This window comes from Polyodon spathula, chromosome 5 (assembly GCF_017654505.1).
Source record: "Polyodon spathula isolate WHYD16114869_AA chromosome 5, ASM1765450v1, whole genome shotgun sequence".
Lineage (NCBI taxonomy): Eukaryota > Metazoa > Chordata > Actinopteri > Acipenseriformes > Polyodontidae > Polyodon > Polyodon spathula.
Window position 1 is genome coordinate 68,520,174 of NC_054538.1, and position 24,794 is coordinate 68,544,967.

General features: G+C 38.9%; 1 protein-coding gene across 5 annotated transcripts; it reads left to right on the forward strand.

The window, feature by feature from the left end:
* The first annotated feature begins 1,608 nt into the window (after positions 1 to 1,608).
* mocs1 (molybdenum cofactor synthesis 1) lies at positions 1,609 to 24,231 on the forward strand. Of its 5 annotated transcripts, none has more exons than XM_041251127.1 (11): positions 1,609 to 1,904; positions 7,701 to 7,836; positions 8,427 to 8,594; positions 10,819 to 10,983; positions 14,308 to 14,369; positions 15,301 to 15,412; positions 15,721 to 15,833; positions 18,468 to 18,578; positions 18,933 to 19,053; positions 20,343 to 20,390; positions 21,500 to 24,231. In XM_041251127.1, exons 1-11 carry the CDS (start codon positions 1,710 to 1,712, stop codon positions 22,822 to 22,824), a joined length of 2,556 nt encoding a protein of 851 aa, XP_041107061.1. In that variant the 5' UTR covers positions 1,609 to 1,709; the 3' UTR covers positions 22,825 to 24,231. The 5 variants fall into 5 exon arrangements, with proteins under 5 accessions (XP_041107061.1, XP_041107062.1, XP_041107064.1 ...); XM_041251128.1 differs by having other exon boundaries at positions 21,503 to 24,231; XM_041251130.1 differs by having other exon boundaries at positions 20,343 to 20,405; positions 21,500 to 21,589.
* The last annotated feature ends 563 nt before the right edge of the window (positions 24,232 to 24,794 follow it).

Consider the following 24,794-nt stretch of genomic DNA (forward strand, 5'->3'; position numbering starts at 1 on the left):
CGTTATTTATTGACTACAAATAAAACCAAAAGATTATATATATATATATATATATATATATATATATATATATATATATATATATATATATATATATATATATAATATTCTTTTTACATTAAATGAAAACAACACTTTCTTGTCCTCTTACTGCTGTTTCCAAAAAATCTACTAAAACATTATGGATGATCTTTGCTATGCTCATGAGGTTATGCTCTGCAGCAATGAGGTAAAACTAAATTTCTGCTTTTGTGCCCGCTTTGGTTATGATTTTCCTTATAAAAGTCAACACTGCAATTTCTCTGACGTTGTTCCCATGATTATACAGTACTATGCACCATGAGCACCTGAGATGGGTGTGCCAACGGGCCTCTGCCCACGCACTTTTAACAGCGAGGGAGAAAATGAATATATGTATTCCTTGAATCTCACCGTTCTCCCAAAAAGTTACACAGATGAGTCCAATAAAGCCACAAATTAAGACGACACCGGAGCTGTGTTGATAAACAATAATCCTAACGTTCTGCTAGCTGTGCCATCAGCTTCTACAGAGGTACACTGAAGCTTTTAACAAATCATATGGCGAAGAATGAACACAGAGAAGACGAGTATGTGTGGTAGCGAATGTCTCTACATTGGTCTTAACACTGTAGAATTCTTCAAACATACTGACACGTGATACCATTTCGTGTAATTTTTGTCCGAAGCAGTAAATAACTGTAGAACTTAAAAAAAAAAAAAAAAAGCTCGACAGCCTATAAAATTCAACAGATACTTTGTAGACAGCCGTTTAATACTCTTTATCAATATATTCTTTATCAATGTAATTGCTGTACATGGTCACTATTTTTTTTTTCAATTTATTTTCAAGTAAATTAAACGATGTTTGTTAGATATCATTCACTACCTAACTTTCAGATGCTTTATTGCACTTTGCGGTGCTTTTATTATGGGAAACTTGTGTAAGAGTCTACATGGCTTATCACGTTTTTGAAACGTATCTGTTTTTGAACATTGAATGTTTTAGTTAGATATCACAGTGTTAAAAAGTGTAAGGTCATGCTGACTTGCTAGTTTTATGCATTACTTTATCCCAGTTCAGTTTCAGTGACCCTAGTGGCTCCAACATTCAGTACCTGTACAAGAATGCTGAGTTCCGCGGGGTCCCGTCTTAATAGTCTGTATGTTTACCTTCTTCAGCAAGTAAAGGAGATGGTTAAGATGGTCCAAATGACTTTGCTGTAAAGTTTTAGACAACCTTGTTGTCTACTCTTTTAAATTATTCTATTTACTCTCTTTGCCTATGATTTTATGAATATGTAGCATTACTAAAACAAACTTAGTAAAATAGAAGCGTTTCTCAAAGTCTTTAATGGGTAATCAAACACACACACACACACACACACACACACACACACACACACACACACACACACACACACACACACACACACACACACAAAGTTCACTTTACAACAACACTGTCACAAATAGCACACTAAAAACAACATATCCCAGAAGCAATTGGATTTTTTTTTTTTTTCTGTCGTGTAAAACAAACTGATTGGCTGTAGGCGCGCCCCACCCTCCTTCACTGGTGCATGTGACTCCACATAGCGACAACTGTAGTGTGTTGTTCTGGGTCAATTTTGACACTATCTGCTGGCATTGAATGGTTTAGAAGCTACCTCGTTTTATGAAGTACGGGGATGGCAATGGCGCTACATGGTGGCAGATTTCTCTGGCGGAGGCAGGCCCTTCCACAGGGTGTCTTGAAACGCTTTCCTTGGGGTACCCCGAGCAGGATGCAGAGTTCTTATTCAGGGGTAACGCAAGAGGAGAAGAGACTCGAGCTAGCTACTGCTGACCGCACTAATGTCGCAGCAAAGACTGCGTCTCTGCAGGTATTACCCAGTTGCACCGTGTGTATTGATGGGACATTTTATATGTGTCGTTCTGTATCTTTAGAACTTTGCAGTGTCTCGTTTTGTGTACTGCACGCAGTACGCTTGTAGCTGACTTCTTGCAGTAACTTAAGTTAGCGGGCTTCTTTTTGGTAGCATACGTTCTTGTTTCAATGCTGTGCATTACATTATTTACTGAGGATAAACTGGAATATACTATGTTCAATATTCAAGTTAATTTAGCGCTTCGTTGCGCATATTTGTGGAAATCTGTTGGCGGCGGGGGTGGTATAAAGTGGGCATTTATTGGCTTTGAATGTCAAGTGTGTCTTCAGACAGTCTGAAACTCTCTGGTCCTAAATCTCAGAACTTTTCCGACCACCGGGGAGAGCTTTTGTGTCGGTGTTTTAACTTTCCGACTGTTTTTCGTGTTCTTAATAAAAATCAAAAATGGCCAGGAAGGATGAGAACAGTCGCAAACTCCAAATTCCGACAGTAGGTGGAATGGTATGCAAATTATGTGGCAAAGTAATTACCCTCCCTCCCACGCAAATTATACCCTAACTATGTGAAACACATGGGGAAACTGCAGAATTACTGTGCCAATTTACAGTAGTAAACGTTTATAAAGGTAGGTGACGCCATGGTTCTTATGAAGGATGGTTCTCACAAAAGTAGGAGGAGTGGCAAACACTGTTGCAGCAGCAAAGGTCATTCAAAATGATCTAGACAAGATTCAGAACTGGGCAGACACATGGCAAATGACATTTAATAGAGAAAAGTGTAAGGTACTGCACGCAGGAAATAAAAATGTACATTATAAATATCATATGGGAGATATTGAAATTGGAGAAGGAATCTATGAAAAAGACCTAGGAGTTTTTGTTGACTCAGAAATGTCTTCATCTAGACAATGTGGGGAAGCTATAAAAAAGGCTAACAAGATGCTCGGATACATTGTGAAAAGTGTTGAATTTAAATCAAGGGAAGTAATGTTAAAACTGTACAATGCACTAGTAAGACCTCATCTTGAATATTGTGTTCAGTTCTGGTCACCTCGCTATAAAAAAGATATTGCTGCTCTAGAAAGAGTGCAAAGAAGAGCGACCAGAATTATTCCGGGCTTAAAAGGCATGTCATATGCAGACAGGCTAAAAGAATTGAATCTGTTCAGTCTTGAACAAAGAAGACTACGTGGCGACCTAATTCAAGCATTCAAAATTCTAAAAGGTATTGACAGTGTCGACCCAAGGGACTTTTTCAGCCTGAAAAAAGAAACAAGGACCAGGGGTCACAAATGGAGTTTAGAAAAAGGGGCATTCAGAACAGAAAATAGGAGACACTTTTTTACACAGAGAATTGTGAGGGTCTGGAATCAACTCCCCAGTAATGTTGTTGAAGCTGACACCCTGGGATCCTTCAAGAAGCTGCTTGATGAGATTTTGGGATCAATAAACTACTAACAACCAAACAAGCAAGATGGGCCGAATGGCCTCCTCTCGTTTGTAAACTTTCTTATGTTCTTATGTTCTTATGTTCTTAAGGAAAATCGCCTCTAACTGCACAGTGCCTTCTTACAAAAGCCCAGGCGTTTGTCATCAGATTGAGCTGCCATTTTATCACAACAAACTTGTAATTTACCGTCATTGTTTCTGTGCTTTCAGTAACTGCAATAAGAAAGGGTACAGAAGATGCTGTATAGCTGGATATTTCCCCTGTACACTGACCGGTCGCAGTACTGTAACTGCTTTCCCTAGGAGCCATACGTAGTATTACGAGAAGCTCTCTTCTGGTTTCTTGGGCTATCTAATGTAATCAGGGTCAGTGAAACAAGTCCTCTGTGCCTTGCTATTCAGAGCAATTGTGACGGACTATTTAAGATTATGTAAGATACTATCAATAAAATTTCATTTTTTTTCTGTCAGTGAAAATACACAGAACTCTAAACTCTGAAGAGTTCCCTAAACTGAGCCTCAGTTCTCCAAGGGCTGTGTGTATATAAGACAGTGGCAGCCCCTGACGTTGTCGGGAGTGAAACCGGCAAAACCTGCTTTTATTGCTTCTAGATATATATTCATATTTTTATTTTTTGTGTTTGTTTAAACATTCTGATTGTAAGGTAAACCAATAAAGATTAAACTTAAAACATTGCGGTATTTTAGTTTTCATATGCAAGTTGAATTCCCCTGTTTTGTGATTGGCAGTTCTGTTTGTGGTTGTGATGTTTTTGGTGCAGGCCTTCATCTCAGAGCTATTCTGATGTTTTTGCTGCAATGGCTTTTTTTCGTATTGTTCTAAAAAAAAAAAAAAAAAAAAAAAAAGAGTGGGCACTGAGTGTTGAGTTTATAAAACTCAGGGGACTAAAACAGTAAAGTAATGTTTGTAATGAAAATCAAAAAATAAGACCCGCCACTGGCAGTGCATCCGGCTGTAATGGGTTATACCTGGTAAATCCCAGCCATTATACCTGGTAAATCCCGGCTACATCTCCTGAACAAGGTAGTGCAATCAAGATTTACGTGGAGACTTTCATGCAGGGCCCCCGAAGGAACAAGAACAGCACCCAGGCACACCTGAGTAGGAATGACGCTTTTCAGTTTTGATTTAAATCTCTGCAGTGCATTATGTCTCATATGAGCCCCATTGGTACAGAGAGAGGCATACAAAACACAAGGGAGTTGCTGAAGCAACTAGTTGAATGTAAAGCTATAAACCCGCCTTTATCAAGCTGTTCAAATAAACGTATCTTGAAGAATTTCCATAAAAAAGATTTGCCTTATGTTTAACTTTTAGGGCTATAAAGCCCTACCCAAATGTAAAGCCCTACCCAAGAAGCACAATCATCTACACATGTTTACACTTGCCAGGAAATTAGGTGGATGCTAGGTAGGACTTTGAACCCTTCAGGGCCCTGTAGGTTAAGAGAAAGGTTCAAATCCAGAAAGGTGTTTCCTCCTGATGGCTTGACCTGTTCCCAGATGAGTTATTGAAGTTCATTGTAGTGTGAAATGTATTATAAACTGATGCAGCCTCTTATCAGTCTTACAGTAGTTCCCACTTCCCAGTGGATAAGTGCCACAGAAACTGCTGACACAGTCTGCAGAAAATGAGCTGCTTTGCAATACGTTCCACAGTTCTTCGTACTGAAACCTAAACAAGTGTTTTATTAATCAATATATATATATATATATATATATATATATATATATATATATATATATATATATATATATATATTGTGAGCCAGCTCACAGAACAACCAGCAGGAGATGTTCGTGGCAGGTTGAAACTAAGCCGGTCCACACAGCAGGGGACAACTGGAATAATCCTTGGCTGGCTTGGAATCCGCCTGCCATGAGTTTGAGGAGTGAATTGAATGATAGGCAACATGTGCTGCTAGTATAGGACATAGAAATGTCTTATTAATTAGTAATTGCCTCGTTTGGCCAGCACCTGTGGCCTATCTGGGCCACAATAGGAGATCCTTTATAAAAGGTTTAGTTTTCTGTGTTCAGGAGAAGGTTTTGGATCATCTGTACAGAGTGGTGAAATGCCAGATAAATGTGGAAGTATCTCCTTGGAAGAGAAGTACTGGAGATACGGTGAATGAGGCAAGACTACAAAGAACAGTTTGTGGTTTTTACTTTGGAAGAAGACTGCCTCCAGTGGATTTGTTTATTTATTAGTTCAGTTTGTTTGTTTGTAATTATTTTCTTTTGGACCCTTTGCTGTGGCAGAGCTGCTATTAAAGTAATGCATTCTTTCAGCTTTGTTGTCTGTGTCTTCCGTGTGCAACCAACGTGCCAAAATATATAACAAAAATTATTACCTCTGAATATCGGTTTGATTTCTGTTAAAACTAAAATATATCCTACTTGGCTGTTTCTGTTTTTTTCTCACTGTAATTTACCTACATGTTTGTAATTAATCTAAGAGAAACCAAAACTAAATCTTGTCATAGTTAGAAAACAAGATCTATAAAAAGATTTGTACAGGACTGAGTAAAATTCCAGTTTAATAAAAAAAACAAAACAACTAAACCCCCTACAAGAAGATATCTTCGGCCAGTTTTTGGATAGTGCTTAGAGTGACCGGCAAAGCTGTAAGTTCATCCAAGCTGAGGATGAGGTAAACAGACAGCCTTTGTTTTGAACTCTGAACTCTGCTCCTTTTATGTTTCTTTATTGAGAGCAATGTCTATTAAAAAGCTGATATCTGAGTGAGCCGTTAATTCAAAGTAATATGGTGTGTGTGTGTGTGTGTGTGTGTGTGTGTGTGTGTGTGTGTGTGTGTGTGTGTGTGTGTGTGTGTGTGTGTGTGTGTATAATCGTGATAAAAATAAATTGATGTGAGCTTCATTTGATTTCACTCTAGATACAGTATGAACAGCTTCACGTGTAATCACACATGTAAACAATTGTATTCTATGACTGTTGGTCAAGTTTGATTGTGGTTATCGTATAAGAAATGAACCGTTTTATAGTAGTAATTTTACAAAGCATAGTGGTCACTATGACAAGTTAAGACTTTTAAGGCCCAGCATTATCAGAGATTTAATGAAACGTGTTGCATGTGGTGTTTCTTATTGGAAAACTCCATTTCAGATTGCAGCTTTATTGGACCAGCGGTTCAGAATTTAAAGGGTCACAGTTTTAGGTTTTGAGTAGAACCGCTGACATTCAGGTTGCTGTCTGAGGATTCATTTTGTTGCTGAACTTTGCTCCTTTTTTTTTTTTTTTTAACCTGAGGAATTTTCTGATTCTCAGTCAAAGGTCAAGGTTAAAGGCCTTTCACTTTTAATCTCATCAATATTGTATTTTAATTTTATACTTCAAATAACCAAGCAATTTCCAACTGAGACGGTGCTGTGCGCAGGATGGCCCAGTTTGTCATGGAATAACCTATAGCTGTATTCTGTGATTTTTCTCAGTAAAGTAGCGGTTTTGTGCAGTAAAAAAATATAGCTTTTCACTGCCACATCATTTAACATATCAGTACCTAACTATTTAATTACACAATGTGTAGATCTGATGTATGCATACAGTATTTGATGGTCTTAAAGCAGGGTATCTCTGAGGTGTAGCATCTCCTGTATAAATTTCTTTGGCAAAGAATTGAAAACCTGTTTGAGAATTGGCGAGGGTGTGGGTAACACACCCAGGTCACAACTGTGTTGTCTTGCATTGGAAAGTAGTCAGGGCACCTGGCTAGACTACAGGACCGTGGTTCTACAACTCCCTGAGAGATCGCCCTCCCTACAGTACAACACTGATCCCCAGTACCAACTTCTCACGTGGGCATTGCTTTAGTCCTGGCCCATAATAAAGGGCGCTGCTTCTTGAGCTGTCAACACCACATCATACTCGGCAACCTCAGTTACCCTGGCTCCTGAGATCTGATGAGATCAGACTCCTAGATGGCATGGTTGCGTAACTGAGAAACGTTCCCATCAATGTGGATAATGCTGTATCGCCCATGTGTATACTATTCTTCCTGTGTGGTAATGACTACACAACAAATAACTCATTTCATGACTTTTCCTTATATATTTAAGCTGAATGTGATCAGAATTTCAGATCATCCTATGCTACACAGTGCTATATGAAGTTAAGTGTCCATGAAGGGGAAAAACAAGGGCCCTTTTTATATTTATTTACTGTGTTTTTTAGCTTGTGAGTAAATATGACCCTCTTGTTTTAGAATGATTCCAGTATAAAGGTTATAGGTGGTCCTGTCCTGCAGCTTCATTGAAACATAATTGATGGTTTCACTTGTGATCGCTGTGTTGTCTCACAGGAGCTGGCGACCCCTGGTGGTGGGAGGAGGTTACTGAAGGAGGACCCGCTACCCTTCTCTGCCTTCCTGACTGACAGCTTTGGCAGGAAACACAGCTACCTGCGCATCTCCCTCACTGAGAAGTGCAACCTCCGCTGTAAGTACAGGGAAACTGTGCACTTCTCACATCATGCAAGTTTGATTGTGGGTGTTGCGCAAGGAAAATGTACCCGCTTGTAGCAGTACTGCTGCTGCCACACTGTCCAAATCTCAGAGACCATTTTACATGTAGGTATTGACTTCCAGTACCTCCAAGAATACGAGGTTATGTTGTCTTAAATAAGCCTGTAGATCTGCCGCCATTTAAACAGATGATTAGACACTAATTAATCAAACGTACCTGGCGCTGATTTGGAATGCTAGTTTGGCTTTCTTTTGATATGTTCACCATGTTTTTCAAATTCATTGTCTTTTAATTTTAATATTTTAAAATTATTCAAATTTTAATATTTAAAAACAAACTGTGTAAGATCACTGTTCCTGCATGAAAGACATCATACACATTGCGATGTACAAAAAAAAAAGCGCTTTATTTTTTGTGGTTTTCTTGGGTGAAGTTTTGTCTTGAGTAGCAAATGTTCTGTACAGCTAGCTTACTGAAGATAGGTGAGAGACCAATCGACTGTGTGAGACTGCTGTCCACTGACTCTGACTCTCTCTGTCTGCTGTGCTGTGTTTGCTGTGAAGGCCAGTACTGCATGCCGGAGGAGGGTGTGAAGCTGACCCCGCGCTCACAGCTCCTCTCCACAGAGGAAATCGTGTCTCTGGCCCGGCTGTTTGTCCAGGAAGGGGTGGACAAGATCCGGCTGACTGGCGGGGAGCCTCTGATCAGGCCCGACGTCGTCAACATCATTGGTGAGCATAGCTGAGGGCAAACCCCCGTGACAAATAATTTGGAATGAGTTGCATGTTATCTAGATATTATTGAGTATAGTACAAGATTAAACATTTGGGAGTGAGTGACGCTTGACAGAAAGGAGATGTAATGTGTGTTGCTGGTGGGCAGACCTTCCTTCTGAACTGAAATTCGAATTTTTACTAAATGTGTAACTTTTGTCAGAGATAAGCATTTCAAATATTGAGGTCAGCTGTAGTGTCCATACAGTAAGATGAGTGCTGTGTAGTATTCCATCTTTTACATAAACACATGACTGTTATCCACATTAGTGTTGTAGTGCATCGTGGAAACTTATCATTACTCTAATGGAAGGCTTCTCATGTTGGCTTCCAAGTGTGATGGTAACATGTACATGTTGTATAGTTAATTACCACACATGTAGAATTTATTTTTAATGTGTTTTCCCTCATTTCCACCAATTTCAAGAATACTTGCTTTGTCATGATAGCTCGTTGTATCACTTATCAAGTAGACAAATGTGTATTTTAAAGTTGCACCCATAAACTTTTAATCTTAAATTTGAATAGAGTGGAATTAGTAATCACAATGAATCTTCCACATAATAAGGTACAGCAGCTGCAGCCCCCAAGTTTCTGATTCTGTATTTCTTTTTTACTTTCTATATGTTAATTAACAAGGACAACCAAGCTGCAGTCTTTTCTAAATATGGCACTGTACTTCTTGACTCTTGCCCCATGTGGCCGATGACATACTGAGAAAGAAATACAGTTTGCTGTGTGGAGCGGATAACTATACATGCAGACAATCAAATCGCAGAAACAACTCCACAGAAGTTTGGATGAATGAATAAATCATTTCAGCCCATTTCAGCCACTTGCAAATATATTGCTGCAGCTCTGCTGTTAAGAGTGATGACCCAGACAGGAGTAATCAATTTAACTACAGTTGTTACTGTTTTTAGCAGAAGTTACTCAGAGTGTGCGTCATAATCTGGCGGTATGTATATTGAGGTTGTCTGTCTGTCAGTTACATTTGTATATATAACAGAACCGTATATATCCAAATTGTGAAAGAACTTGAAAAGAACATTCTTTTGGGGCTCCTGAGTGGCGCGTGGAGTGCAGGATGCACCCTGTAGCCTGGAGATCGCATGTTTAAATCCAGGCTATGTCATTGCCAACAGTAACCGGGAGTTCCCAGGGGGCGGCGCACAAGTGCTGTCCGGGTAGGGAGGGCTTAGGTCGGCAGGGCAATCCACGGTTCACCACGCACCAGTGACCCCTGTGGCTGATAGGGCGCCTGTGGGTCTGCAGGCGGGTGTTGTTCTCCGGCGCTATAGGTCTGGTGGCTTCACTGTGGATCCGCAGTGCGAACAATGATGGATTGGCAGGAGCACATTTCGAAGGACGGGAGTTTCAGCCTCTGTTTCCTGAGTTGCCGGGGGGTTGCAGCGGTGAACCGGGATAACAAATAATAATTGGGCATTCCAAATTGAGGAGAAAACCGGGGTAAAAACCACTGGCGACAAAATTAAAAAAAAAAAAAAAAAAAAAAACTTTTTTTAAGTTTATAAAGAGCATCAGAATATTGGGTTATATGGAGTTGCCTTGTGCTCTGAATTGCCTTCAAGACCTGGATCGTTCACACAGTGACAGCACGGGTTCCAGTTGTTGCTCCAATATTCCTACTGAAATATTATGGAAATGTAAAATTAAACAGTGATAGGAAGTAACTGCAATTAATGTGTTTCTCAGTTTTGTAACATTAAGTGAAATTTACTTAGTTAAAAAAAATAAAAAAAATAGGAGTTAACAGGAGTAAAAAATGCAGTTCCTAAATATTCTGTAATTTAAGGCTGTTGGCTATAAAACAATTTTTTGACCTGTGTGGAGTGAACCACTATGAGAATCTTGGTTGTAATACAAAGTGTAAAACACACAATAATTGAGCTGCTCTGTGATCCTGGAACTAAGTAGTTTCTTGCTGGTTTTGTAGTGTTATGTCACAGTGCTGGGTACAGAGGTTTAGAATGGAATGCAGAAACATAAAATAATTTCAGACATCTCTTCTGATTTAAAATATTTATGTGCTTCTCCCACCCACGCAGTACATAATTTTGTTTCTCGATGGCCTATCTCTTTGTTGCTTAGTCTGTCCTTTAACTGAAAAGGAGAACCTATTGTACCTCGTTGCGTGACACTGTTTGTTTTCTGCACGCAGCGGAGCTGCGGAAGCTGGAGGGTCTGAAGACCATCGCTGTGACGACGAACGGCATGAACCTGGCACGTCTGCTTCCCAGTCTGAAGGAGGCGGGGCTCAATCTGATCAACATCAGCCTGGACTCGCTGGTGCCGGCCAAGTTCGAGTTCATTGTGCGCAGGAAAGGTGTGTTCATTATGATATATTTATACAGGGGAAACCCAGAAGTCGCAGCCTTTTGCAGTTAGTCTGTAGCACAGTAACTAACTACTGTACATTGCAACTCTAAATCAATGAAAAAGTTAAAGCAGACAATGAAACCCTTAGTTTTTTTTTTTATTATTAACAAAAACTTATTTCGTACAGTGTTTGGATATTTAAAATATCCAAAAAGACAGTAAAAGTAGCAGTAATATACAGTGGCTCTTAAAAGTATACACCCCCTTGGACGTTAGGAGGTTTTGCCACTGATCAACACAAAACAAGTCCATAATGTCAAAGTGAAAAATAAAATCTACAAATTGTTCTAAATAAATTACAAATACAAAACAGAAAATAATTGATTGCATAAGTATTCACCCCCTTTGCTATGACACACCTAAATAAGCTCTGGTGCAACCAATTGTCTTTAGAAGTCACATAATTAGTTGGATGGAGTCTAAATCAGAGCCTGGAAAGCTCATGAAGATAGAGGGTAAATGGATGCAGCAAAGTACAGAGAAATCCTGCAGGAAAACCAGCTGAAGTCTGCAAGAGACCTGGGACTAGGGAGAAGATTCATCTTCCAGCAGGACAATGATCCCAAACATACAGCCAAAGCCACACTGGAGTGGCTTAAAAACAAAAAGGTCAATGTCATGGAGTGGCCAAGTCAATGCCCGGACCTCAAACCAATTGAGAATGTGGAAAGAGTTGAAAATTGCTGTTCACCAAAGGTCCCTATCCAACATAATGGAGCTTGAGCAATTTTGCAAAGAAGAATGGGCAAAAATTGCAGTGTCCAGATGTGCAAAGCTGGTAGAGCCTTATCCAAATAGACTCATGGCTGTAAATGCTGCAAAAGGTGCCTCTACCAAATACTGACGCAAGGGGGTGAATACTTATGCAAACAATTGTTTTCTGTTTTGTATTTGTAATTAATTTAGAACAATTTGTAGATTTTATTTTTCACTTTGATATGATGGACTTTTTTTGTGTTGATCAGTGGCAAAAACTCCTAATTAAATCAATTTTGATTCCATGTTGTAACACAATGAAATGTGGAAAAGTCCAAGGGGGGTGAATACTTTTGAGAGACACTGTAGCTAATTATAAAATACACAATATATGAACTAACTGGTAGTAGTGTTCAAAAACTACTAATTCCCAGTAATCAAATGTGTCAGTGTACACACACACACACACACACATATCCATAATTTCAGAAGTTGTTAGATATAGCTATCAGCAGGGATCCAAGTTTTCTGTAATAAAAAAATGAAATTCTATTAAAAAAAAGAAAAATCTTCTTTATTATTTTATAAAAGGATTTCCCTGCCACATTATAAGACACATAGACAGTACTATTGGGTAACAGTTAACACATTAAGTATTTATTATTGTTCTTGTTAGACTTGTGTCTCTTTATGTTCTATTTTAGTTTAAACTAATTTATTCTTGAACTGTAACCTTGTATTACAGTGCAACATGTGTAAGTCGCTTTGGATAAATCTGTCTGCTAAATTTAAAAAAAAAATGGTTACACTTTGATATTTCTTTTAATGAGATCAAGAAAAATTAATTGAAGCATAATTTGCTGTTATGGAAACTACTAGCATGCAGGGAGGTGGCTCTCTAACCAGCGAACAGCAGCCAAATGGAAATCTATTTTGTGTATAATTTGTAAACTTAATTTAAAATGTACATTTACTGAACACTTCACATAAAAAAATAAATATCTATCTATTTATCTATCTTAAATTCCACTAGTCTTTCCCTAATTCCGGGGATATTTTAGCACAGCTTACGCTATACAACTCTGAAGTGCCATTTGTGTTTGTAGTTGCTAGTTATTATACATGTATACCATGTATGTAACAATTCATTATATAAAGTTTTTTTTACGATATAACTCCCAATACACAATTTGTTTATAATTCATTATATCTAATATGCCATTTTCTATAGCAAGATTTAATGATTTACTCTTAGGTTTTGCAGTACAGGTCAGTTTCATATAATATTCAAATAGGCTACAGTTGCATTGATAATTTCTGTAATAATACACTAGGTGCAAATAACAATATATCATTTTAGCAATGCAACAAATGTTCCATAAAGTTACAAATGATTAAAACAAGTGAATACATCTCATTCGTAACCACGAGTATAGAAAAGGCTTAAATATTGTCATACATACAAATATATGAATTATCTAGGTAGTCTGTAAGAAGTAAACCGTGGTCCTGTAAACTCGCTCTCACTATCCGCTGCGTCCCAGCCACGGTCTGTTACATTTCTGTTTCAAAGTAAGTAATACATTACTCTTTCATTAATTAAAACCCTCCTTTTCCAAGTGCAAATTAACTCCTGATAAATTTTGACAGTTAACATGGATTTCCTTTTAAATTCTCACGCACACAAAAAGGAGTAGCGCAAGAAGCACGTTAAGATATTAATATTTCGGAAATCAGCATAATTTTGGAAATCACATTGGCATGATTATTTCATTACGAGATAGGCATAACGAAGGCTTGAAAGTGCCAAAGTCAATGCCACATACCGATTTGTTGATTAACACTGGAGTTATCCTTTTGAAAATCATTCCTGCAGTGTCTTCCATCTTGTGCCCACAGGACAACAGGGGCCCTGGAATGTAATAATACAAATGAATACAAATGGAGGTGAAGGCTAAGTTGGGGTTGCAGGGGTAAATCTCTTCTACTCATCTTTAACTACACTGCTTGAGAGAGACACAGCATGCAACACAGCAGATGCAGTAGCAGCAGCAAAGCCATCACACAGACTCACACCGACTCCAAACCTCGGCTTTCTCAGCAGCGTTTGAGATGATGCCTTTGCAAAGTAGTTTTAAAGGCGCTGAAACTAATTAACAAACCCGTGTTGTCAGATAAGATTGGGTTATGAGCATGTATGATGCGTTAACTTAAACTCCTGAGCTAACTGGAGATATTATATTCTGCTGTGTGTGTAACCAGCTAAACTACTATTTGTAGTAACTTTTTTTTTTAAATGAACTTTTATGAAGTAACACCTTTGTAAGAGTGTTGCTTTTTTTCTCATATGTAAAATGTCATCTTATACTTTTTCATTATGATTGGTTGTCTGCACAGAAAACTTTTTTTTTTTTTTTTTTTTTTAGCCAGGTACAATGGGGCTGATCAAAGCCTTTTACTTCAAGGAGTGAATTACTTGTTTGGCTGACAGGTGCTCAGGTCAAGTGTCACCTTTTGCTAGCCCTCAAATGAAGTGTGGATTTAACAATAGCATTCCCAACTTCTGTTCCACCAGGCTTCCACAAGGTAATGGACGGAATCAACAAAGCAATTGAACTGGGCTACAACCCTGTTAAAGTAAGTGGATCAATCAATTTACACTATCTGCCTGGTCCCCCTATATTTTGAGTCCATTTCTAAGTTTATTTATTTGAATTTTATTATTTATAATTTTTGTTTTGTAAACTACCAGTGTCTGATAAACCATTTGAGGTCCATGCTTCACATTTTTATTTTCCTGATAACGTTCATTGGACCAGGAAAGTTGATGTGGCCACAATTTTTAAACCTCCCGTCCATTGCTAATAAATAGTTGCTTTAACATTTGATAGATAGTCTCCTGAAAGTTGCCTTGTGTTTCATTGGCTTAACAAGCAGGACGAGAGTTACAGGGGAATAATTCCTATCTGTTTTTGAAAACTTTTTGTTTATCTTTATCCACATGCAATGATATAGTCTTGATAGTTGGTAGACGGCTGCATTCTATGATTCTCTCAATAAAGTTCCATTACAGGTGGTGTCTAAAAAGCATTAACCATTTCAGTGCCACCTCCTGTGTGTGTGTGTGTGTGTGTGTGTCTATATATATATATATATATATATATATATACACACACACACACACACACACACACACACACACACGAGTCATACAGATTTGTTTCAGTTTTTCATTTTATTTGATGTTTACAAATAACTCTATCTGCTACAACATACTCCTATTGTGCTACCACAGATGCTTTTGTTTTTGTTCTAGTTTTGACTGTTTTTCTTATTAGAATAAAAATGCAAAGTAATTCTCAAAAGGAATATTAAAATAAGAAGTCATTTCTTACCAAAAGCTCCAAAGCCAAGAAAATAAATTTGGAGCCTGCCACGTAAGAAACAAGTTCTTGTTATAGTTATTTTGTGGAAAAAACTTCTTGACATAAGAAAAGCATTTGTTGCAGTGTGATGGAGCCATGTTGTTGCTGTTATTGTTAGCTGCTTCTCCCTGTGTGCTTGGCAGGTGAACTGCGTGGTGATGAGGGGGCTGAACGAGGATGAGCTGCTGGACTTCGTTTCACTGACGGAAGACAAGCCCCTGGATGTGCGCTTCATTGAGTACATGCCTTTTGACGGTCAGTGCTGCCCACCTCCCTTCACTAGGGCTTGGAACCAGGAGGGTTTTATTGTAGAACATTGTGCTATCTGTACTAAGATGTTTCACTTGTACAAAAAAAAAAAAAAAAATTCAAGTTAGCATAGTAAGGAAGTTTTATGTGCTTATTTCTTACTTCCAGGCCTACCACTGGGCAAGGACTATCAGGTATTTTGGAAACCAAGTGATTAAAATGGAGAGAGGGTATTAGCCTGTTTTACACAGCAGATTGGGGGTAATGGTATGCTCTGGAAGTAAAGAGCCATGTGTTGTGGTTATGTTTCCTAGGCAACAAGTGGAACTTTAAGAAGATGGTGAGCTACCAGGAAATGCTGGACCGGATCAGGCAGGAGTGGCCCGGACTGGAGCAGCTTCCAGCTGGAGGCACGGACACGGCCAAGGTAAGGATTTCTTATCCTATTCTCCTGGTCCTGAGAATCAGCACAGGGTACTTTACCCGAGTTTCAATTTTACGGTAAAATATTCAGTTAATGCACAAATGTAAAGTAACAGATTATGATTAAGTACATACATTTTTAGACGTTAAATGCATATTATATAGATATATGCACATTCACTTTAATATGCGTAAATAGATATATACTGTAGTGTATAGTTACATACATATTCATATTACAGTATAATACTGGAGTATTAGGACTGTAATGATACCCTTTCCAATAACAACACCCCTTAAATATTAAACATCACACATATCTTTATTGGAAAAAACAGTTACCCTCAATGTAGAGTGGAAAAATGAAATTATTAGTTTACCTGAGAACGCAAGGATAGCTAATGCATTGAACTGCCTACACCTGCTTGGTTTTGTGGCTACAGAGGTTTAATTGAATACAGAAGCGTACTGACTGAAAAACTTGTGTGAGGTAATTGAGGATTGCTTCTAGCGACCTGCTGTTTCGGTGCATCTTCGTATTCTACCTGTGCAGGGGATGGAGACTGTAGAAGTGGCTCTTTTTGTTTTATTTTTAACCCAAGTGCATTGAGCACATGTTACTGGGGGTATATGCAGGCGTTTGTCTGTCCTTCTGTATGTGTGTCTCGCAGTGCTTTTTAAATTTCACATACTGTATAAGGGCTTTTGAAAACTTGGCCAATGGACTGTATCCAATCGTGATGAAGCTTATTAGAAGATGTTATTCCACATCCTGTATACTGTATGTAAGTAATAGTGACCTACTTTTGATGATACTGACACCTCATTAGCTCACCTAGTGGAGACTACTGTATATCTGTCTTGTGAATCAGTCTGGTTGTCCTTAATTGTGAAACATTTCCTGTGATTTTCTTACTGTTCTGCGCATAGTGGATGTTATAGGGATAGGAATTTTAAACGTTTCGACATACACTCTAAAGAAGTGTTTAAACGTTGAGTAATATGCTAGGCGTATAACCAGTCACGTGACAAATTTCACCAAATGCATATTTTACAATGCATTCATTTTAATAATTTATCATCCATACAGCAGTCTGGCACGTATCCGCAACACAGTAAGGGTGGATATTCTAAAAAGGAAAGGGCTTGACAGTTGCCTTCAAGTAGCTTTTATAATTACTGTGGATGGAGTTACTAAATGCAGTAAGTCAAACATCCGTAATGAACATTTTAAAAGGAAGTTTTCTTTTTTGAGTATTAATTCAGAGAACGCATAAGTGTAAATTAATTCTGTATAGGCTTTAATTTACCAGTACATTTTTACGCAAATCATTTGTTTTAAAAAAAAAAAAAGTTCTTTATCTATGTAATTTGTCAACAGAAGGCGATATTTAAAAATAAATAAATAAAATAAATGGATTCCCTGTTTGTGGCACAGATCCCTGGACAGTAGAGTTAATATAACAATGTATTGGAATCTGTGCATTTGATCGATTCTGTAACATATGTAAGCTGGGTTTTTATTTTGTAAAATTATTATTATTGTTATTGGTTTGGTTTAGTTAAAAAAAAGGTTTAGTTTAGTTTATTCACTTTGTGCCCACAGGGCCAGCACAGGTACATACAAATAATAATACAAATGCTTTTAAAAAAAAAAGACCAAATTTCTATTTGGAAAATATATATATATAATATATTATATATATATATATATATTAGATAATAATATATTACTTTTAGTATTACACGCAGGACAGCCGCAAGAAGATTATTACCTTTATTAAAATGTGCACGGATGAATCTACCGGTTAATCAACTAATGCCCATAAATTAACTTCCAAAAATTTTTTAATCAAGTGACAGCCCTAATTTCAATATGTCTTTGGTGTACGTGTTTTTTTTTTTTTTTTTGTTTGTTTGTTTTTTACTTTTTAATTAAGTCTTTGCAGTGTTAAAACGTTATTTTCTTATTTAGGGTTCTTTGTTTGGAAAATACTAACCAGGGCTGTTGGTATACATCATAATGTAATATAAAGAGTGTGTGTGTGTGTGTGTGTGTGTGTGTGTGTGTGTGTGTAGACATGGTTTAAACGCAGATACCTACATAGCTTTTAATCGTAAATGTACCAAAAGCACATCCCTACTATGTTGCTGACATGCTTGTCAAACACTTGCACCGCATGCTTTGAAACCTGTAATGTATGTTCAGAAGTGTTCGGTGGCTATTTCTCTGCTGTCTTTGCTGTCAGGCCCATGAAGGAAGTGAGTCGGGTCTGTCCTACAAAAGATAAAAGAGAAAATACACTCTCAACTTGATTAAAGATTGCCACTGATCACTTGCAAACATATTATGAATGATTTAAATGTAAGTTAAAAAAAAAAGAAAGAAAACAGACAAACATGATATTAACCTGTTTATATGTGGTTTAAACGTTTCAAATGCTTTGTTATTGACATTCTGAATAGGAGATCTACACTAGTTGCTGCTAATCGGTTCTGATTGAGATGAGACATTATAATACTGGACACTTGTGTCTGGAAACTTATTGCGGATTAAGTTGTACAAGAATGTTTGGGAATCGGACGTTTTGCTGCTGAGAGTAAGTACGTGATTTATAACCTCAGTCCTCTCTTGCAGACCTACAAGGTTCCTGGTTTCCAAGGGCAGGTGGGTTTCATCACCTCCATGTCGGAGCACTTCTGCGGGTCGTGTAACCGCCTGCGCATCACTGCGGACGGGAACCTCAAGGTAACAGGCAGAGTGGGGTCCCAGTGCACCTTACTTGACGCACCTTGTCAGATGTTTCCAAACTTGGTTATGTTTTAAGTAGCTACAAAGAGTAGAGGCTGGTATTAAAACAAAGATTCATTCATCTTGAATGACCCTTTCTTTTAATACAGCAGTTCCATATCTGGGGTGAATACATTTTGACATGCATGTGGAAGCTGAGCCTATGTGGGAGTAAAGAATTCATTAGAAATTAGAAGTATTGCTGTATGCTTTGACTGTCCATGACTGCAGTACCTGTGTTGAAGTGTTTGAGAGGTGCTGTGCAGTGCATAGCCATGCCGTGCCGTGTCATTCTGCTGTGTGGCCTCTCAGGTCTGCCTGTTTGGGAATGTGGAGGTTTCCCTGCGGGATTGTCTACGATCGGGAGCAGGGGAGGAGGAGCTGCTGCAAATCATTGGAGCGGCCGTTGGGAGGAAGAAGAGACAACACGCAGGTAGAAACAACACAGATTATTAAAAAAATTATTAATTTTTTTTTTTTTTTTTAATTAAAAAAAAAAAAAAAAAAAAAAAAAACGTGGAGTTCGGATGGCTGTAGTTGGCCCTTCTAGTCCTGGTCTTTGTTCCAGCCTTGTTCTAAGTTGATTAACTTAAACAATAAATCCTCCTATCCAGATCCTGGATATGATAGTTAATCTTGGAGTGTCAAGCCACCATGCATCCAAAGAGCACTTTCAATGCCATTAAAAACTACATTTTACAAGGATCTTCAATTAGGCAGTTTTCCCTTTTTTTTTTTTTCAACAGCAGTAGTGCACAGTGCCCAACTGTAGGTTTGGATGATTGTGACATTTTTGATGATTAGCTAAAAAATCTATTTCGGTTCATTGCAATAAGTGAAACAAAACTTCTGGGTAGCTGTGGCATTGATCATTTTTAGCTTGAGATGAATGTCAGAAACACGGTTATCGGCCATGAATATGATTAAAAATAATGAGTTTTTCAGTACAATAATTAATCGAAGCCATCCAATTTATAATGCATATCACAAAAGTTTTTGTTTCAACTCTACCCACACACACACACACCGGATTCTGCCGAGTCAATGCCCCAGTTCGAAGGATGCCCTCCCCTCCTAACTTTTAGCTGAAAGTATAATTTTCACCATTAATTTCCAGTTTTTAATAACCATGCGTAAATAATGCCCATGGTGAAATATCAGGGGTCACGTGAATAGAAAAAAAATACCCAGAAGTAGTAGCTTTGTGCATTAATGATTCAATTCAATGTTTATCACAATGGCCACTCCAATTTCTTACTTACAGAGATTATGTAAAACCATTTATTTTAGTGGACCAAAAACGTCACATATATATATATATATATATATATATATATATATATATATATATATATATATGGGCATATATAGTGGGCATACTGCATACTTTGAATTGTATTTCACCAGTCAATAAGTCTGTTAACTGTGCTTCTTGATTCTTTAGCTTGACTGTGTGCTGTGCTCTACCTTTTTGAATTTTCAGCATGAATAATTGTAAACGTAATCTATCGGCCTAATGTTAATAATGCCTGTAATTTCAACCCCCCCCCCCCCCCACACACACACACACACACACACACACACACACAATTTAAAACAACTTTCTGCCCCCTTGGGCATTGACTCAGGAGCATCCGGTTTCTGTGTTTGCAGAGTAAAGTTTAAAGAGCAGTGCTGTTTGTGGAAGTGTACTAACTGGATCTCCCCTTTGTGACTCTCCAGGTATGTTCAACATATCCCAGATGAAGAACCGGCCCATGATCCTGATCGGTGGGTGATGCGGCAGTACGTACTTCCTGAGCCTTTTGTTTTGTTCCTTCTGTACTTCTGTTGGAGCATCTATACACAGTGAGACGACAGTGAGGACAGAAACCCTGAACACACAGGACTAGCTTCTCATTTGCTTCCTGGGATGCAGTAGTGCCTTTTAATCACTGCTGATCTTGGGTTCAAACCAGTGACATAGCAGTAAATTTGCATGGATGAATTGTGAGGCTTCTAAATGTATATTGTGTTCAGGGGTGCAGGAACTGTCTTGAAGTACAGTGGTACTGTGTGCCCGCTGGTTAAGTGATAAACCCTGCTAGTTTTGTGAATGTGTACGTATTTCTGAAGACCAAGGCTTTCCTTATTTTGACAGTTTTCCGCAGTGTTCATGGAAATAACACAGTCTCTCCGGGTACTTTTTTTCTTCATTTTTTCCAAACAATAAAATGCATCTACATTTCTGGCCAGTGGCATCCATGCGTTAACTGCACAAAAACACAAAGCAGCCAATTTGCAAAGAGGAAAGTAGAAAAGACCGTGTCCAAAGACTTGCAAACAGTAAATCCTTGTCTTCAGTGTTTTACATGCTTAAAGCTTGCCAAATGCTTCTCGCTGTGGGACGTACTGATGCCAGTGTCCTAAATCCTGTCCCTCTTCCTGTCTTTGGCTTCTCGGAAAGGAGCTGAGCACAGACTGTGTGGTTAGAGTCTGTGGTGTCTGGCAGGAAATGAGATGAACTAGAAAACCAGTATTGAGACCCTGCTGCTTTTGGCAATGCTAGACATGCATTTTAATTGCCTTATTAAGCTCTAGCCTCCGTAACATTTCCTTCCTAGGAGATTCATGCCTGTTAAAATAAAATATTATGAGTTTGAATTTCTCTGTATCCGGTGCATAGATTGTACAGTGTCTGAATAAGAGGTCAGGAAGAAGTTACATGATTTTTATATGCAGAGTACATTTACCAGTGCCGTGAAACTCCCCCAACCATTTTTATTATAGTGGTACATTACACAAATTGAAATGAAGCGGTTGAAGCTCACGAATGATACTGCCTGTTGTCATTTGATTTATTGATTGAGTTATTATTATTATTTTTTCTCTTAATTCAGCAGGCGAGCTGCAAAGGTCCCTGCCACTGCCCCGATGCCCTCCCTCAAGACTCCAACACCACAAGTGGGCGATGTGGACACACATCGTGGACCAGTGGATGATGCCCTTTAAAGAGTGTTGGAACCCTATTTTACCCTTTGCGAAACTAGCAATGCAAACCTCATTGTCTTCAGGAAGACTGTGCCACACTAATGCAGTGGACTCAGGGAGCAGGACAGATACACAGTGCCTTAGTTGTAGCGCCGACTCCAACACATCACATGCAATCTTTTACACCAACTTGGGACAGGGATCTGGTACAGGGGTGGGCGCTTATTCCAACGCACTTGCAGATCATTGGAACAAGGATGCTTGTCTCAGAAAATCCTATGGCATTATTTTTGCTGAAGATGGCCACGTAATTACCTCTGACGCACACACAAGGGACTGTGATAAGTTTACTCTGCATGAGTCCTCCCCGAAAATGGATTCTGATACAGAGAAAAACAATTATTTAAACATACGCACAAGCAAACGGGACTTAAATATTTATCTTGGAAAAGACAATGAACCTCTCACCCTCAATGAGGGCAGAGATTTATTCAGTGAAGCTGATATTTCCAATCTAGAGGAACACATATGCAGTCCGGTCACTGAGAATCCCCTTGAAAGTGCCAAAGGCCATTCCGTCCCAAAAGACTTGCGTAATCCTGGAACTGCCAGTTCGAAAACAAACAGCAAATTCACATTGCATGCAGGCCTTGATGTTGCAGCCCAAACAGCTTTCCAAAAGAGTGAGTGGACATCTCCTGCTTGTTTAGAACCATCCCTTGATGATGGAGCCAGCAGTGGGGCAGCCAGGACTTCTGATCATCTGACACACACCGACTCGAAGGGCAAGGCCTCCATGGTGGACGTTGGCGGAAAGCCCATCACTCGCCGCTCAGCTGTTGCCCGTGCTACAGTCCAGCTTGGGGAGAAGGCCTTCAAGCTGGTAAGGCAGAACCAGCTAGCCAAGGGCGACGCTTTGGCGGTGGCGCAGATAGCTGGCATCCTGGCAGCCAAACAGACAAGCAGTCTGATCCCGCTGTGCCACCCGCTACCCTTAGACAAGGTGGAAGTCTCTCTGCATCTGGAGGAGTTAGGGTGGTTTGCTGTCGTCACGGCGACCTGCCTTACCAGCGGGCGCACAGGGGTGGAGATGGAGGCACTGACTGCAGCCTCAGTGGCAGCCCTGACCCTCTATGATATGTGCAAGGCCGTCACCCATGACATCGTCATTCAGGAGCTCAAGCTGCTCAGCAAGACGGGGGGCCAGAGAGGGGATTTCCAACGGGCCACCTAAGTTGCACAGATCCCAAATGTAGGTGCACAATAAGCCCAAGGAGCTCTGTGGAGCCCATCCCTTTATCTTCCTTCGACTTCTTGATGACTGCCAACAAGCAGCATGCACAGATGGCTCGACAATGCAGGGATTCACAGATTGGCAGGGAAAAGTTAAGGATGTTCTAACATGCAGCCTGCAAAGCCTCTCAAAATCTCTCAAAATCTCCTTTATGTAAATGATGTTTCTAAGTAGCAAGGTGGCATGATCACTGATAACCAGTTATGGTTGTCTACCATTTTAAACTAAAGTTTCTTCAAATGAAATTTGCCTGAGCTAATTGGATACCTGGTCTTACCAGTCAATAAATAAGAAAATATTTTCTTTTTTTTTTTTTCCCAAAGAAGGGCATCTTGAATAAGCAACCTTCATTAAAATACTGCCTGATCAGGAGACTTGACAGCCTTTGTTCACCCCCTTCCTAATGTCAACTGCAAGAGCTCCAGTAGTGGGAACACCATGCTTTAGATCCTTGAAATGGGTCCCTTATCTTTGTGCACCAATAATATGAAAACCAGCATCCCAAACAGTGCATGCAATCCCTTTGTGAGTTTTGGTTGTTATTTAAGAGCCTGTAAAAACAGCAGGGACGAAACCCATTAAAATGATCTCAAACTGGAGGTGTATTCTGATGGACCATCTCATAGATCAGTTGAAATGACCATCATTTATATAAATAAATTTCCTGTATTTGTCTTCAGTCTGTAATTTGTGGAGGCTACAATCCTGAAGTTCAATGAATATAATGCAATGTGGTTTTTTTTGTTTGTTTTGGTTTTTTTGGGGCTCATTTTCCATATTGAAAACCGTAACGTTTTCGGTTTCAAATCTTTTACATCACTGACTTTGTCATGGGAAGAAATGGCAATATTTCCTGTTCTTGACTTTCGATGTAATGCACTGTGTACCCTTTCTGTTAGCAGCTCCCCAAGTTAACAGTTTGCACACCCCATAGCTGCTTTTAAGCATGCCTTTTTGTACTAACTAACCACCAATACTCGTCCATTAAATCCTAAAAGTGTGTTTGATTTGCAAGCAATGTTTGTAACCCCACTGAAAATAAAAATACAAGACCAGAACGGAAGCTTATTAAGATTACAGTATTTCTATTCACTTCTGTTGTACAAAGTAATATCTATCTTTTTAAAAATTGATATTTTTGTTGGTTGGTTAACGAAAACTCTTAGAATGGAAAAGATCAGTACATTGTTCCATCCTACAGCAGGAAGCTCATTTGATTATATTTTCTTTAACTGTGGTGGCGCTGCCCCCTTGTGGCTTTCAGTGGAATAATTAATACCACGGGAAGGCTTTTCAAGCCATCAAGATACTCCTTTCTACCACAGGGGTGGGGGGGGTGTGTGTGTTAGCTGTTTGGAATTTCACATCCTTAAAAAAAAAAAAAAAAAAAACTATAAAACTAAAATATTTATTTAATCCAAACCTTTTTTTTTTCTTTACACTAGTTTATGCGTTAAAGCTTATACAAAATGTTTCTATATTTAAGTGACCTAAAACTATTTGAAGGTGAAATTAACTTGTGTGTGTATGTGTAACCATAAATAAATATAATCACTGGCACATTTAATTTTTTCAGTGTACACACATTTAAAAGGAGTGTCACGCAGGAGACTCACTGCTGTGGCAGCGTTTAAATGGACACAGCAGAGAATATTGTTAGAACTTTGGCAGCCTTGAAGCGCTTCCTGAACTTCTGAGTGTCTCCAAAAGTTCTTGAACTTTTACTTTGAGTGGCCTGTTTACAATACATTGCAACATCATTGGGAGAACAAATACACACTCCTGTTACTGCTACCAGGAAACGCCTAGCTAGGATAGTGTGTGCAACAACAGCCCTAAGCTGGGAAGCTGTTCTTTATTAAGTGTCCCGCTCTGGTAACAGAGCGCGTGATCCTAACTCCAGGCACCAC

Excerpts from the sequence above, each read along its gene's own strand:
- mocs1 (XM_041251127.1), top strand. The coding sequence starts at position 1,710 with ATGGCAATGGCGCTACATGGTGGCAGATTTCTCTGGCGGAGGCAGGCC. Across the intron at positions 7,837-8,426 it reads TGAGAAGTGCAACCTCCGCT|GCCAGTACTGCATGCCGGAG; the intron begins GTAAGTACAGGG and ends TTTGCTGTGAAG. Across the intron at positions 18,579-18,932 it reads CTGCGGACGGGAACCTCAAG|GTCTGCCTGTTTGGGAATGT; the intron begins GTAACAGGCAGA and ends GTGGCCTCTCAG.